The 15448-nt window shown below is 29.0% G+C and overlaps 1 protein-coding gene across 1 annotated transcript; it reads left to right on the plus strand.

Moving 5' to 3' along the window:
• The first annotated feature begins 464 nt into the window (after positions 1–464).
• On the plus strand, positions 465–2033 carry LOC109609216 (forkhead box protein D3-like). Its single transcript, XM_020025849.2, has one exon. The coding sequence runs from the start codon at positions 735–737 to the stop codon at positions 1704–1706; it is 972 nt and encodes a 323-aa protein (XP_019881408.1). The 5' UTR covers positions 465–734; the 3' UTR covers positions 1707–2033.
• Positions 2034–15448: the final 13415 nt, after the last annotated feature.

The raw sequence follows: 15448 nt of genomic DNA on the forward strand, positions 1-15448 counted from the left end.
AAATTTATTTGAGTATGCAATGAGGTGTATCAAAATTTATCAATCAGCCAAATTGAGTCATCAAAACCAGCCCGTCAGTTATTAAATAAAGAAAAATTTGCTGCGGAGCACCAAATCATATAAAATACATAAGTAGTGCTTCCGTCGGATTAAATCGTGTTTAGTTTCTTTGTAAGGATACGGGAATTGGAAAAATCAATCAAACATTCACGGCTAACAGCAATCCCACTTTTGGAACGTGAAAATCCAAACGTAAAGTCCCCGGTGTTACCTAAACGGGGCGAAATGGGCGGGTCTTGGGGTTGTTTGAGAGGGCGTGGTCCATGCCGTTATCCCCACCGTTACCGCTTTGTTTTCACATTGCGTATACGGAAATGTGGTGGCCTGAACCATCATTGTTCTTACCATCAAAATATTGGTATAACATTTTGAGAAAGCGTCGGCTACACATCTAATCTCATCCGCGGTGCCAGTGCTAGCCAGCTACCATTGAAGGCTCTGTGAATGCACCAAACACAAGACTAAGTCCATGTATTACGTGTAAGGGTCCTTATCTACAAATCTAAGTGATTCCACGATAAGGACTAGTTTAAAAAATATCGTGAGTGACTGTCTCCCACTTTACTTTCACACATGCAGTGCTACAGATAAAAATATTTACGAGTGATTGTGCGTATTTGAATCAGTGGCGTAAAAAACTTTTGTAGCGTGGGTTGAGACACGAGAACAATCAAATGCTTATGATGGACAATGACGTTCGTCACAAGATGACAAATAACATCGACTTGCAACAGACGGAAATGCTACTCGAACAGAGATACCCGGTGCCCGACAGTCCGTTGGATTTGAGAGGATCCGGCGAATCGCAGGAAGTAAAATCGGACAGTTTCCCTAAAGAGAAATCATCAAAGAAACCCGGACACCAGCTAATCAAACCACCATACTCCTACATTGCTCTGATCACCATGGCCATACTCCAATCACCCTCGAAGAAGCTGACGCTGAGCGGGATCTGCGAATTTATCATGAGCAGGTTTCAGTACTACAGAGAGAAGTTTCCCGCCTGGCAAAATTCCATCAGACACAACCTGTCGCTGAACGACTGCTTCATCAAGATTCCCAGGGAACCGGGAAATCCCGGCAAAGGTAACTACTGGACGCTCGATCCTTTAGCCGAGGACATGTTCGACAACGGCAGTTTTCTGCGAAGGCGAAAACGATACAAAAGACCATCTCCCAATTTACTGATGAGAGATCATCACGCTTCCGCGATGGTGGCCTCGTTCTTGAATCAGGAGAACTACTCGCACGGTCTGTTCAGCCATCCCAGCCTGCACAACCCCTACAGTTACATACCGACGATCCCGGCGAACATTTCAAATCTACCGTTGCTCGGTCCCATGGACTTGTCCAGACTCAGCCTCGGCAACTTGGGCATCATACCGCAACCGACCATTTGCAAGCCAGTTCCTGTTCAACCGCCGAGCGTGACATCAATTTCCGATACCGAAGATTATTTGGTGACGGAGATCGCCAAGAAGGGGAAGAACGGTTTTTCGATAGACTCGATAATCGGCAACGAAAAGTCGCTGTCGAAATCCGACGGGGCTGTTAAGCTTTTGCCGGAAAGTTCGGACATGCCCGTGCCAAGAATACACAGTTCGGCTTTTTCACCGCTGTCATCCAGTGATGATTGGACGAGGTGAAATTTTCCCAACTATTAAAACTACGTTTGGTTTAACAATTAAGAAAAAGGTATATTCTCAACAAAGGTATCTCATTATTTTCTCGTATAAGACCAAAGACAAGCAAAAATGTAATGTGATTTTATTGTTGCAATATTTATTAGTAGATTTTAGATTTTGTAGGTGATGTAAATGGTAGTAGTAGACGAGTACTTGGTATTACTACTATATACAATGTATAGATTGTAGATTTTAATATGTAAAACTTAGTTTCATAAGTTTTAAGTCACTTTTAGGTGTATCTGTGTACATAATTCAGAATAGTGAAATTGTACAGTAATGTATTTATAATTTTCTGCGTTTTTTTCGTATGTGGTAATAAACATTAATTGCATAAATAAATTAATTTTAAACCAAGTTTTGTATTTTCATTATAATTAAATTTAAATATAATAATCTGATAAACTGAACTCTAATATTAACTAATTAAAAAGGTGAGTAACAATATTTAATATTTATAAAATTAAATTATGGTTTAACATATAATACAGAGTAATTCACACCTTCTTCACAATTTAAAAAATTATATTACAGATCTTCTGTAGCAGATAAATTTTATTATTTTTGAAATACTGTTGAAATTATTTAATTTACACCAATAAAGTACTTATCTTTATATGTAGCACTAAAATTCACTATTCAATTGTTATTTCACAAGGATTATAAAATTAAAAACGCAAAATTTATAGATTTTAGATTTTGTAAATGGTAGTAGTAGACGTTCACATGGTATTACTACTATTCTATTATTATAGTTGTAGATTTGAATATGTAAAATTTAATTTAATAAGTTTGAAATCTGTTTAGATATATTTGTGTACATAATCCTAAACAGTAAAGTTGTACAGTTACGTGTATTTATATTTCCATTATTTTATTTCTTATGTGGTAAAATATATTTATTTGTAAATACTTGCCTAAATAAATTAAATTCGAACCAAATCCGTATTTTAATTGAAATTTGGAGAACAATTTATTTATGTTGCTGTAAGCAGGTGAGTAATAATTGAGAACGACATGAAAAGGTTTAAATGCGTGAACCAGTAGGTTTAGTATGTGGGAGTACTTTGCTGGTGGTCAGGCAGCAACGGTAAATTAAAATCTTGCTCTGTTACCAGAATCCTTTTTACCTTTTAACTCATTTAAAATATACCATGTCGTGCTCTAAAATTTATATTGTTGTGAAACCGTATAACCTGATTTAAAATGCGACATAATCCTCAATTAACTTCATTGTATTATTACGCTTCATTTAGTTTTTCCACTTTAATAAAAACATTAATAAATAAATTGCAAAGAATTGTTATATATAGTGTATTCGGATATAACATAATTTTTTCAAGTATATTTATTTATTTTGTACTTTGATGTATAGAAAATCATCGCTTTGAATGTTGTTCAAATATTTCCCTTTCCCGGAATAATGGATAAATTTCTGTGTATGTGATATATTTTTTAGGGAAAAGCTACAAAATAACAACGAACCGAAAACTCAAGGCCAACAATTGAGAGAAAATCCTGGAACTCACTAAAGTCTGAGATTCTTGGAATGTCTTGAAATATCCTAATAAACGACACCCGCCTTTGTATCGCCAAAAATAAAAGTTATGTATTTCTTTTTTTTTACTGTAAGATTTTCAATTTAAATACCTCGAATTGTAGCATTTATTTAATTATTATAAAACATATTTAAGTTATAGTAAATAAATATATTTTAATTCTACTGCAGAAAACATTACTAATATATGTGTTTTTTATAAACATGGGCTGTTTAGACAGTAATTTATTTGAATGTTTTCAAATAGTTATTTAATTAATTAATATCAATAAACATGTAACATTTTTTTAATTTTCAGTAACAAAAAAAAGAAGCCACGATGTTTTTTGATCATCAAACAATTCAATAATCCTATTGAAAATTGCCCCTAAAACTTCATTCATTAAACTGTAAGTTTAAACCATGACATATTAACTTTTTGTACGTACATTTAAAAATTAATTATTGAAATTAACACACAAATTAATATATACTTATATGGTTTGAAATGGAAAAGATAGGTTAGTAGTTTTGTAATAAATATATTGCCTAAAGTGAGGAAAAGACAAAAGTTGACGTCAGATTTTTAACATAAATAAAGTCATTGGACACCACGGATTTTTAATTAAACCCTGTAATTGTAAAACTGCCTGTATCCATTTAAAAATCCGAACTTTTAATTTGACCATACATCATGATAACAGTGTCGACAACTGCTCTGGGCAAAATAAGAATACACTAATGCTTTTCATGCAACTGTATACCACAGAAAAATGTACTTTTTTCAAAATCCTAGAACTGTATTGCAACTGAAAGTGTCCATTAGCACACTCCAATAAGATTTCTTGATGTCAAGTGAATCTAATCTTAAAGGAGTATAGATAATCTTTACTACAGTTTTTAATTTTATCAAAAAAAAAAAAAAATATGCAATTGTGTGCAAGAAAATTTGTCCAATCTTAGGATAAATGACTTTTTTTATTCCCATATTCATACGTGGAAGTACATGTAGTAAAATACTTTCCCATAGAAAAGAAAAAATACAATATTTACAACTTTATCTTTTCAAACTTAACTATGTAAAATAAAAAATTATAAGCTATTTAGTGTCCTCCCTAAATTATCACAGAATATTTTTTAATTGTGGAACTATTCTTCATATGGAAAAATTAAGTTAGAAGTTTTTAAATAAACAGTTATTTAAAAAGTTTGTTTTATATTTCCACATTTGATAACGTTATGTAAATCACATTTTCAAGAGCTATCTTCATCAACAAATTTTATCATCAAAGAGTTAATTAAATTTCTATTAAAAGCCAAGTATGACAATTTGATATCTCTATTTCAAAGCGTTGATAATCATCATAAAGATTCATATTTAACCTATTGAAATTATGTCTAATTCTGTAATTCTATATTCAGAGTAGAATAGTAGTTTTTCTTTAAAAAAGAGTATTTGTAAAAACTAAATTTTAAAAAAATGTAACAGAAAATAATTTCAAAATAATGTATTGAAAGTGATTTTAGAATATTTATCTGTTAAAAAAAGGAAATAGAATTTTATTTACAAATATCTTCTTAACGAGCCTTGATTTTCTTGTTAAGTTGCTGTATATTGTATGATTTATCAAATGATTCATTCCATGATATAAAAATGAAATCTCTTCAGATTTTAACCAAAGATTATCTCTACCTCGATGCCTTCAATTATCTTCTATACTAGTTAGACATGAAATCATTATCCCTTAAACAAATACCTTTAATAAATACCTTTAATTTTATACAAATATAATCTATTTGTACTATCTATACTTTGATATAAATCATAAAATTTATTTAGAGACAATAGTATTTTTATAACATATGTAATCCTATATAAATGATCAGTTAAACAAATAAATGTTATACCCGTCTCGATATTGATTGACACAAAGGTTTAAAATTAGTCTTATCACGTGAATATTTTTTTGATTTTATAAATTAATAAATACAAAACGTCTGCTAGTTAAAAAAGTTCAAAAGCTTTAAATCGAACTTTTAAATGTGAGCTTCGTTAGGTGTGACGACGTATATCCAGGTAATAAGCCACATCGTTACGGCCGAAACGAAGCAGAAATATGTGGTAGAATCCTTCCGAAGATACCCCGTATACTAAAATTATAACATAAGCATAACAAACAAACCGTGCAAATTTTGCAATATATTTAAACGTTAATGAAAATCGTAAAATACACAATTGTAAATTATTTGCAGTTGTCATTTGGATTAATTTTAAATAAATACTCATTGTCTAAGGCAAACACTTGCAAATCTCGTAATCTCATTGACAACACCACGCGAAAAAAGAATTACGTCAATTTTGAAAATGGTAAATATTATTAAAAACCGTGAGAAATTATTTTTGGATGGTCTGTATGTACTCATGTCCTTATACAAGATCAGAATCTATTTATTTTATAAAATTTTTAAGTGCGTATGAGAAATATGAAGCACCGTTGGTAATCAGTAAGAAATGATGGATAATTGATTCTTTTTATTAAAGTAATTCCAACTGTAATGTTAATATATAATTTTTGACTAACTAATTTAATTAAACTTTAACCACAAATGATCTTATACTATATATTATTACAAAATAACCTATTTAGTTCTTGTCCGTCTACCAATACATTTTTTCACTTTTACTAAGAAGACCCCATAGACTAAATAAATAATATTAATATTAAATATTTTTAACTCTTTTTCTGTTCTTCTGTCAGTAGCTTTAACGTAGACTAATTTTATTCTTCAATCTATCTAATTAATCTTTCCAATAGTCCGTCACAATGTCATAAAAAATGCCGAAATTCATGTTAAATTTACTTAAATACTTGCCGAAAAAAACACAAGTTGGAGAAATTTGGAGAATTAATGAAAAAAATAAAACTACTTATGGTAGAAAACCCATTTTCTAACTTACTCGAAGGCGGAGAAAAGTAATCAATCAAAATCATAAATAAAATTGGCTAACACTGTGGACAAATCGAAGCAGAACCACATTATTATACTGCAGACTCTACAAAGATGAAGATGGATATCATACACATTTTACGTTCCAAACGTGAATCTAAGATGTGTACAAATTGCAGTGTGTTCTATTCATTGCGACTTCATGTATTCTACTCTCCAGTAGTATCCATTGACCGAAAATACCCAGGATTTTGAAATATGCAATAGCTAATTTACTCAGACTGAATCGGAAGTGCTCATTTCGGACAATGCATTACCTCATAAATTAAATAGTAAAATAAGGAGTATAGTTAGAATTTAACACCCCTTTTTAGTGTTTTAATTTTTTTAGAATTCTATACCGAGGCTTCGATGACATTCAGAATAAGTAATCTAATCTTTTAAATTGAAGAATAAAATACTATTAAAGTTCTCTGAATTCAATCTCACCATCTATTAAATTTATTGTATACTGTAATGCAGTCTTAGTATTTGTAATTAATTAATTTGTAAGACTGCATTTTACATAAAAAGGTTAAAATATGTCATGATTTATGTTTTATCTGTTTTGTAATCAATGCCATTAAAATGTGCACGTATTTTCTAAATTTCGTTTAAAAATTTATTAAACAAAAAGTTATTGTTTATTTATAAACTGATTATTCACAAAAGTGGAATTTACTTGTATTATAATATTTCTTATTTATGGACAAAAAGGATTCATAAAACAATAAAATAATATGCCAATCTTAAAATTTCTATCTGATCTTAAAAGTGTCCTTGAAAGTTATCCTGGCAATAATTCAAAACACTTGACTGGTCAGTGTTTAAATAAATACAAACAGATAGCAATGGTTAAACATATTTTTTACTGATTATATTGAAAATATAAAGTAAATATCTAGAGAAAAACCTTATTTCATAAAACAAGGTATTTGTATTTTTATTGGTATAATTAAATTTACATTTTTTTATGAAAAAATTGTCTCAGTCAAATGATATCAAATTTTTTAAACAACCGTTTTGATGTTGTCAGCATTTCTACTTTTTGCGAAAAACGTCTTACATTTTTTCGATAGGTGAAACAAAATAACCCATGAAACATTTTTATTTTTATATAAAATTTTTATTTCCGTATATTAAATATGAATATTGAAATAAAATTTAATGCATATTCTCTTCAAATAAACTCATAAATTATTAAATTTTGTTTTAGTGCGGATTAACAAAATTATTTTTGGACTTCATAATGTCTTAAGTAACTTTCTGATATATTCAATCATCTTTGATAACTCTTCTATAGTTTAGTTGATTAAAAGAAAAAATTCATAAGAATTTACATTTTAATTGTGCCACAGACTTTCCAGTAATATAATATATTGAATCAAACAATTTATTCAGATCGCCCTTGTTTCTGCAAACAAATGTGAACTTTGTTTTTGCTCTTAAGTATCTACTTTTACACTTCACAGTTCTAGTATAAAGATAAGGAATAAATGAAATGAATGAATAAATTATTTGAAATATCTTACCAGGATACTAAATGTTGAACTATACAAAAATAATTATTATATTTTAAATACGATATTTTAAGTTTTTACATAAACAATTTTTAGTTTTCTTATTCATTACAGTTTTACCATTATTAGTAATTATTCTCTATTATTTTTTTAAGTTTTAAGAAAACGAAAGACGTGAAAATGTACTTTTCATTTAATGGAGACTAGCAAAAATTGATTTAATTTACCACACACGAATTGTTTTGATTCAACTTTTGATATTTACACTCCTTTATCAGTATAAAGTTAATTTTCAAATATAATAATGAACAACTATTGTTTATTCCTTAAATGACTTGTAAATCTGTGTATATTTTTAGTATATAATACAATTAAACATTGAAATACCATTATTTAACCAAATGTTAGTTAAAGTAGATAACATTTAGACAATCCCAGAAATTTATGAGTTATCTAAATAAAATAAATATATATTTGTTTTCTTAAGAAAATATTACAATATGCATTCAAAATTTTTATCTAAGAACAAACATACAAGATGTAATTCAACAATTTTAATGTGCGAGCAACGTTTGTTTTTTGTACAATAAATCTAAATCAGTACCTTGTTTATTTTTTGATAATGGATGAAGAGACATAAAACGTAGCAATTTATTATAACATTTTATAAATTTTGTGTTATTTTAATATGGCGTTTGATTTGTTTGAATATTAGTGCCAAATCAAACCCGCTAACTTAATCTGTCCATTAGAAGTTAAATTATTAAAAATCTCTTCAAATGATTGATTTTGTGTTCATGTCACATTTCACTAAGTACTGGTATTAAAACTAATCCTCATGTATCGATTACTATGTAATTCACAATGGTTGTTTTCCGATTACAATATTCGAAATTAATTTTTTCTTAACAACTTGCTGTAATTAAGATGAGAAAATATTCTCCGCTGGGGGCTCTTGAGACATCATCACCAAAAATAACTTTTTCATATCAACCACTTTATAATCTAATTAATTGTTCAAAGACGGTGAAATAACACTCATGATTTTTTAATTGTAGGTGAACCAATCACGACATTATATCATGCTTAAAAATATACACATATTAATCTATAATCTAAGACTTGTCCGTACATAGATAAATATCTTGATAAGACAATCTTAGAAATTGATTAGTATAATAGGTGTTTATATAGCTAAAATAATAATTTTAAGTGGTTAGAACTTTTTAATTAATTTTTAGCTTTTGGCAGAAGTCAGTAACATATGATACTATTTAATAACAAAATACATTGTTTTATGGTAAAGGGAATTAGCATTTGAGTACTAAGATCTTCTAGGATATTCTTGCTAATCTACTTCCTGGAAAAGTTTTGGTCTAGCTTTTAACAGCTTTTTTTAACAAATAGAAATTTTGACTGACTATTTTCTGATAGTATATAGAGGATAATGCCCCCATTTAAATTTGATTATAAGAGAACCACCTAAACTTGAATTCTTATTGTACAATGATTAACTAATTATTAATGGTGAATATTTTTAAAATTTCTTTGTGTATATAATAAAACGTTTTAAAATATTTGAATTTGATATCAGTTTATCAATATATCACTGTCTGATATTTTAATTATATTTATTTGTTATATACTTGTTTGTATAAATTTAATACTATTACATTGTACGTTAATATAATTATTATATGAATAAACTCTTATCGAAAATTTACAAAATAAAAGCATAACAATTTTATACATTTTGTTAATATTTTATATAGTGATTTAAAAATGTTGGCATTTATCTGACACAAATTCTCAGTTATAAGTTGGTTAAAAGTTAATAAATTATACTACGCAGACTATTTATTATAAATATATTTAATTCAGGTAAACAAAATGCATTGTTCATTTTTATCAATAAAAAATCAATAAAATCAGATCAGATTTTTATCAGATTTTCCATAAACACTTGAGCTTGGCAATGTTTTTTTTTGCAAATAAACAAAATTATATAGATAAAAATACACGTTTAATTAAAGGAAAAAATACTAGCCTTTTGTTATTATATTAAATAACAGTTAAAATAATCCAATTGCAAATTACCTAGGTTACAGTTGCGTACCTTATGCTACAATCTATAACTAACTTTATAGTGACTTGTAACATTTAATCGTCGGTCTTCTCCTAAACTTGTGATTAACCAACATTACAATATGAGATGACCACTGGCTTTAAAGGAAAAATAGCTTTCATATTCATATCTTCTAGAACGTCTTGTGCATATAGAATAGATAACAAACAAATTGTAGTTTTCTGAAAGGTGATGTAGCAGTATCAAAACAATACCATAAAGCGTTGCTTATATACTCAGTGACATTGAAAATAGGACACACAAATTCAGTGATTCAATTTTACAATTGGTATTCACACTCATCCATATGAGGATTCTTTTGTACAATTTTTGCGTGTGCAAAATTCGAACAACGTAGACACAGTTCTGTATTGTATAACTTTTTTGTTGTTTCAACGTTTATAGGGTTCTTTCATTTATTTTTAGTTTCGTTAATACGAAGGCAGTCAATAATCTAAATGAGTTTGATTATTGGCTTAAAAGAGGCAGCAGTCTTGAACTGTTGAGTGCGTAATCTAAAGAAGTGGCGTGCGAGACGTTCAGGAAGATAAATGAACATCAAGAGTACTGCTTTAAAACTTTAGCTCTACGAGTTTACTCTGTGACCAGTAGTTTTCAAAAGTGCCATGTTACTCTGTTATCTTTATTTTTTATTGGAGTTAATTTGACTCGATTTGACCCCACAACCTTTCAAAATCCAGTTTTCTCAAATGCTCGAATTCGTATTGCAACATTATTTTGAAGCGTTTCCAACATTCTGACAATTGCCAGTAAGAACTGTGAAGTTATCACCGATTGAACACACGTGGGACATCATAAGCTTCAGCTTGGTGGCATAGAAGGAGGGACCTCAGGAAATTGACGAAATTGACCACCTCATTAGATCAATACAATAGCGAGTCAATAAGTGTTTGGATTAACGTTGAGGTCTAACTCATTATTAGTTAAAAATATGATACTTATCAGTATATTTAATATGTGAGTTTACTACTTTCTTTTATCCATTTGATATATGTATTTTATTTTTTTTCACTGACTATATCGAGGAATGAAGTGATAAACAGTGCAGCATCAATAAAATTTTGAGATCCATCCCGCATTATCCAGCAATTGACCATCAACCAATAATAAGTTCTACTAAATTAAAAATGGGATAGTACTTATTTTTTAAATTTAATTATGTCTGTACACAATATTATTAGTTGTTCTTTACACAAGTAATTATCATTAAAATACACTTACATATACGGGTAAGTTTGTTAAATGCAGTAAGATAATCGTAATTATCGTACTCGATAATCTATTAAAATTAGTGATTACGTTTGAATAGTTAGATCATAATAATTGTAGGATAAATTATAACGACAATTACGTCATTACCAAATAAATACACCCAAATTATCAAAATTCATTCATCAACTCTTTCACTATTGGGCGGTAAGAATGTCGAAGTGCTATTTTCTTTTGGATATATTTCGACTGAAACAACTGCTCCTAAAAAATCGTTAGCATATTCAAGTTGCATTAAATTTTATTTTCTCAGAACATACCTGAGCAGTTTTAACCAAATTTATTTTTTTCTCTTTAATCTTATCAGAACTTCCTCATCATCTTGATGATAAAATTGTGTTTTCAGGTATTAGAACGATTAAATTACGCATTAAATGGTAAATTTGTTTCTACAAAAAGGTAGCTATGTAATTGACTTTCAGTCACTTTCACCAGTTGTGTAATTTTTTTAACAACAAATTCCAATAAGTTTTACATTTTTAATAGATACTTACATTTACAACCATTTCAAGCCCTAGCAGACCTAAAATGGAATAAACAATGATGATTTTGTGATAGAAAATAGAAGTTAATATATAAGTTTGGTGCTAAATATCAATATTATTCACTCATGTAAACTACATTAAGATGTGAAAAGTGCCTCTATCATTTCAATTGTGTAGGTAGTATCTGCTAGAACCATATTTCTAATATTTTCAAAAAGTATACTGAATTAGATATTTTAGAATTATTTTCATGTCCTTCAATTAAAAATATTAATGCAAAAATAAAAAATAAAAAAGACCTTATGTCATCTGTTATTTAGGTTTAATCCCAAAGAATCTAGTAGTTAAAAGGACACACAAGGTGAATCGTTCCACCAATCAGGAAATTGAAAGCAGCTTCAGGAAGGACCAAATAATAGTTGATCGTTTCTTATTTTTCTTCTTCTCCTATCGTGGTCTACCAGAAATTTGTTTGTATTTGAAATATTGATTGTTTACATATTATATTGGGATATTGGAAATACTTGTACTTACTTATTTATATATGACTTAAATGACAAACGTAACTGAAAATGAAGAGGAAAATTACATACAATTTTAACTTTCTATAGCTATAACTCAGATATTTCACTTCCGATGAAAACATATTGGATTCGTTGTATATACATATAACAGAAGTCTAAGAATGTTTTTGTAAACTATTGCATTTTGTTTCAAAACTTTATTTGAATACATTACGAAGTTTAATATTATACATATGTTATTTAAATCAAATTATTAAAATATCACCATAAAAAAATAATTTTAAAAAATAATTCATCTTTCCTTCTCTTATATATGTTAGACAGATAAAATAAGATGATCAATTTTAAGTCCATTGTCCATACAAGCACTTTAAATCTAAAGGCGCAGTAAATATTGTTTATTTGAAAAAAAAATTCTTCTTTGATGTATGTCCTACACATACTTTACGTGGTCTGGTGATTGTACAGGCCATGATAAAACCTCAATTCCTTGATTGATCCCTGAACATTGTCGTGCATAAGATTTCCACCAATAGTACCACAAAATAGTTGGTTGCAAAATGTTGTTTAGATACTGCTGAAATTCATTTGGAGAAACGATATCAGTTCTACCGCCAATAATGATACCAAAGCAATTATTGTACCATCTTTATATGTAAAAACTTTCTGGACGTTCTAAATTTTCAGATCCTTTTCAAACTCTCGTTCGGCGAAAATCTTTATGAAAATCGAGTCGAGATTTGTCGGTGAATAAAACTGTCGCCTAATCATTTTCAGCCCAGTTTTGAAATTCTTTACACCATTCCAATCCTTTCCCACGATTGTCTCCACTAAGAATTGCACATCTTATTGGTCTATAATATAGATTAGTAGAAATTCGACCAACGACTACATTATGTGCTTTAAAAAAAGTTTTTTATGTGTGAAAATTATTCACGTTTCTAACGAAATATTATTAACTTCAGTTGATGCCTCGTTAAGTAAAATGATAAAAGGAATTATTTTCGTGTTCAATACTCTCAAAATATCTTAAAACCATAATATGTAAAAAAAATGTTCTATATTGTGTTATTAGTTCAAAGTTCTCAAGGGAAAAAATATTTTTTTATACATGTATAAAGAACAACTAGACCTGTGATCCTGTAAATTGAAAACCTCAAACTCAATTCAACAGTTCCAAGCGGTTCCAACGAAATTTGCGTTCAGCAGTAGCAATTAAACAACGACCCGAACAAACTTTTTGCACATCTTATATGCAAACACATCTTCTCGTAATTGAATCGAGTCCCACCTAAACGACACACACCGCTTTGTCGCCGACAACAGCCCCCATGTGTGTTTCAAGTGAAATCAAAGTGACCTGTGTTTGCAGTACGGCTCAAAAACTGGGCGACAAGGCCCGCGGGAGTGATCCACGGTTCTATATCCGAATGTAACGTGCGACCGCCGCACGTGACCTCCCCGAATTTGATTTGTTTGTGCAAGCGCTAAGCGCCTTACTCGAAATTTGTTAATGTGTTTGTTTTGATACGCTCTCGGGCGAATTATTTTATTTGACTGTGTGTTTGGGCATAGACTCCGACAAGGGTGAGAGAGAGAGGGAGAATGGATTGTTTTGTTTGGGACATGTATACAATGAAAGCTTTTATATATTATTTTATTTAAATATAATACAGAGTGTCCCTTACCAATGAGTCATAGTTAAACAGTATCTTTATATATCAACAATATTGCGATTTAACCTTTTACAACCTTAATGAAAAGTTTAATTTTATTTTCGATTTTATCCAGGAACTTATATGTAAACTAGTATTTTTTAACTTCTCAAACAGAAAACAACTTTTGCTTAAAAAGACTAATTTATATAAAATATATAAAATTTACTGAATAAAATCAAAAATAAAATCTTAAAGACAAGTTTGACTCATAAATATGATATACAGTAGGTTGACCCGTCTAAATTTAGAGAGAGACATCATACATGACAAAGACAGTAGAAGTTTGACCCGTAGTGGGACACTTACTGTCTCTATTGTTCATGTGGTCTCTTTTAGGATTCAGATGGATCAAACTCCTTTAGTATTGTATAACTATATCTCCATGGTTAAAGAACACCCTGTATACCATAATAGAATAAGGAAAATAAATAGGAATGGATAAATAAATATAATTATATCAAGGAAAATACCGAAAAAATTCGGAAACTTAAATATTGAATGGGAATTAAAGTTACAAAAGAAAAGTACAAGCATACAAACATTATCCATAGAGAATAAATTCACTTTAATTATTGAGCAAATGTATAAAAAAATCAAAAGACGTCAATCTTATCTTGAGAAAAAATATACTGTAAACATATTTCATCCCTATATTGAACCCACTTTAAGTGATAGTACCAAACTCTAAATTTATAAGTGATATTATAAGGGTCTCCTCATTCTCTATAAAAAAAAATAATTTCAAATATATTGCAAAAATATTAAAAATAAATAAAAATCATAATTAAAATCAGTTTAATTATCAAAGTAATAATTATAATAACTGAATGATAATTTCTCTAATAAATTTAAAAAATTTAGGATTTTGTATTATTTTTTATGTTAATTTTCTACTTTCAATTTAAAAATTTAAAGATTACAACTTGAAAACAGTTCAATGTAGCGATGATAATTCTTCGTAAACTAAAATTGACCATATTTTTGTTTAAATATGCCTCATATTTAAAACAATGATTTTATTCCAAATTGCAAAAAAAAACAGTTAGAACCGCCTTCCATTTGTGCGTTACACTTGAATTTTATGTCTTCGAGATGAGATGAGGAATAGAGGTTGGATGAGATTGAACTTTTCATTCAAGCTCCATCCAAGTTGTTGTTGTTCATGTAAGTACAATTTGTTAATACAGTCAATATTTTTCTCTCTTTTGGATTTTAATACAGTTTAGTTTACGCAAATAATTAAATATGAACATTCGTGCATCACCGAATTGTTTCTGAATGTTTGAACTGAATATTCGTCCATTAAAACCTGTAACTTTCCAGTTTTCCTGAGTCACAGACCTTGAAACATTGAAAACTAAATTTTACTTTTGTATAAGATGAGATGTTTTCAGCATAAGCTTCCGTCAACGTTTATTGAGTTCCCAATTTGAAATCAAATTGAAAGGGAAAATAATGCAACAAATACCATTGACAAGAAAGACAGCCACCCAATAGTAGCCAAAAAAAACCTACA

Source organism: Aethina tumida, chromosome 1, assembly GCF_024364675.1.
Source record: "Aethina tumida isolate Nest 87 chromosome 1, icAetTumi1.1, whole genome shotgun sequence".
In the NCBI taxonomy this organism is placed as follows: domain Eukaryota; kingdom Metazoa; phylum Arthropoda; class Insecta; order Coleoptera; family Nitidulidae; genus Aethina; species Aethina tumida.

Bases quoted from the DNA above. Each gene is read 5' to 3' on its own strand.
- LOC109609216 (XM_020025849.2), top strand. From the start codon at position 735: ATGCTTATGATGGACAATGACGTTCGTCACAAGATGACAAATAACATC.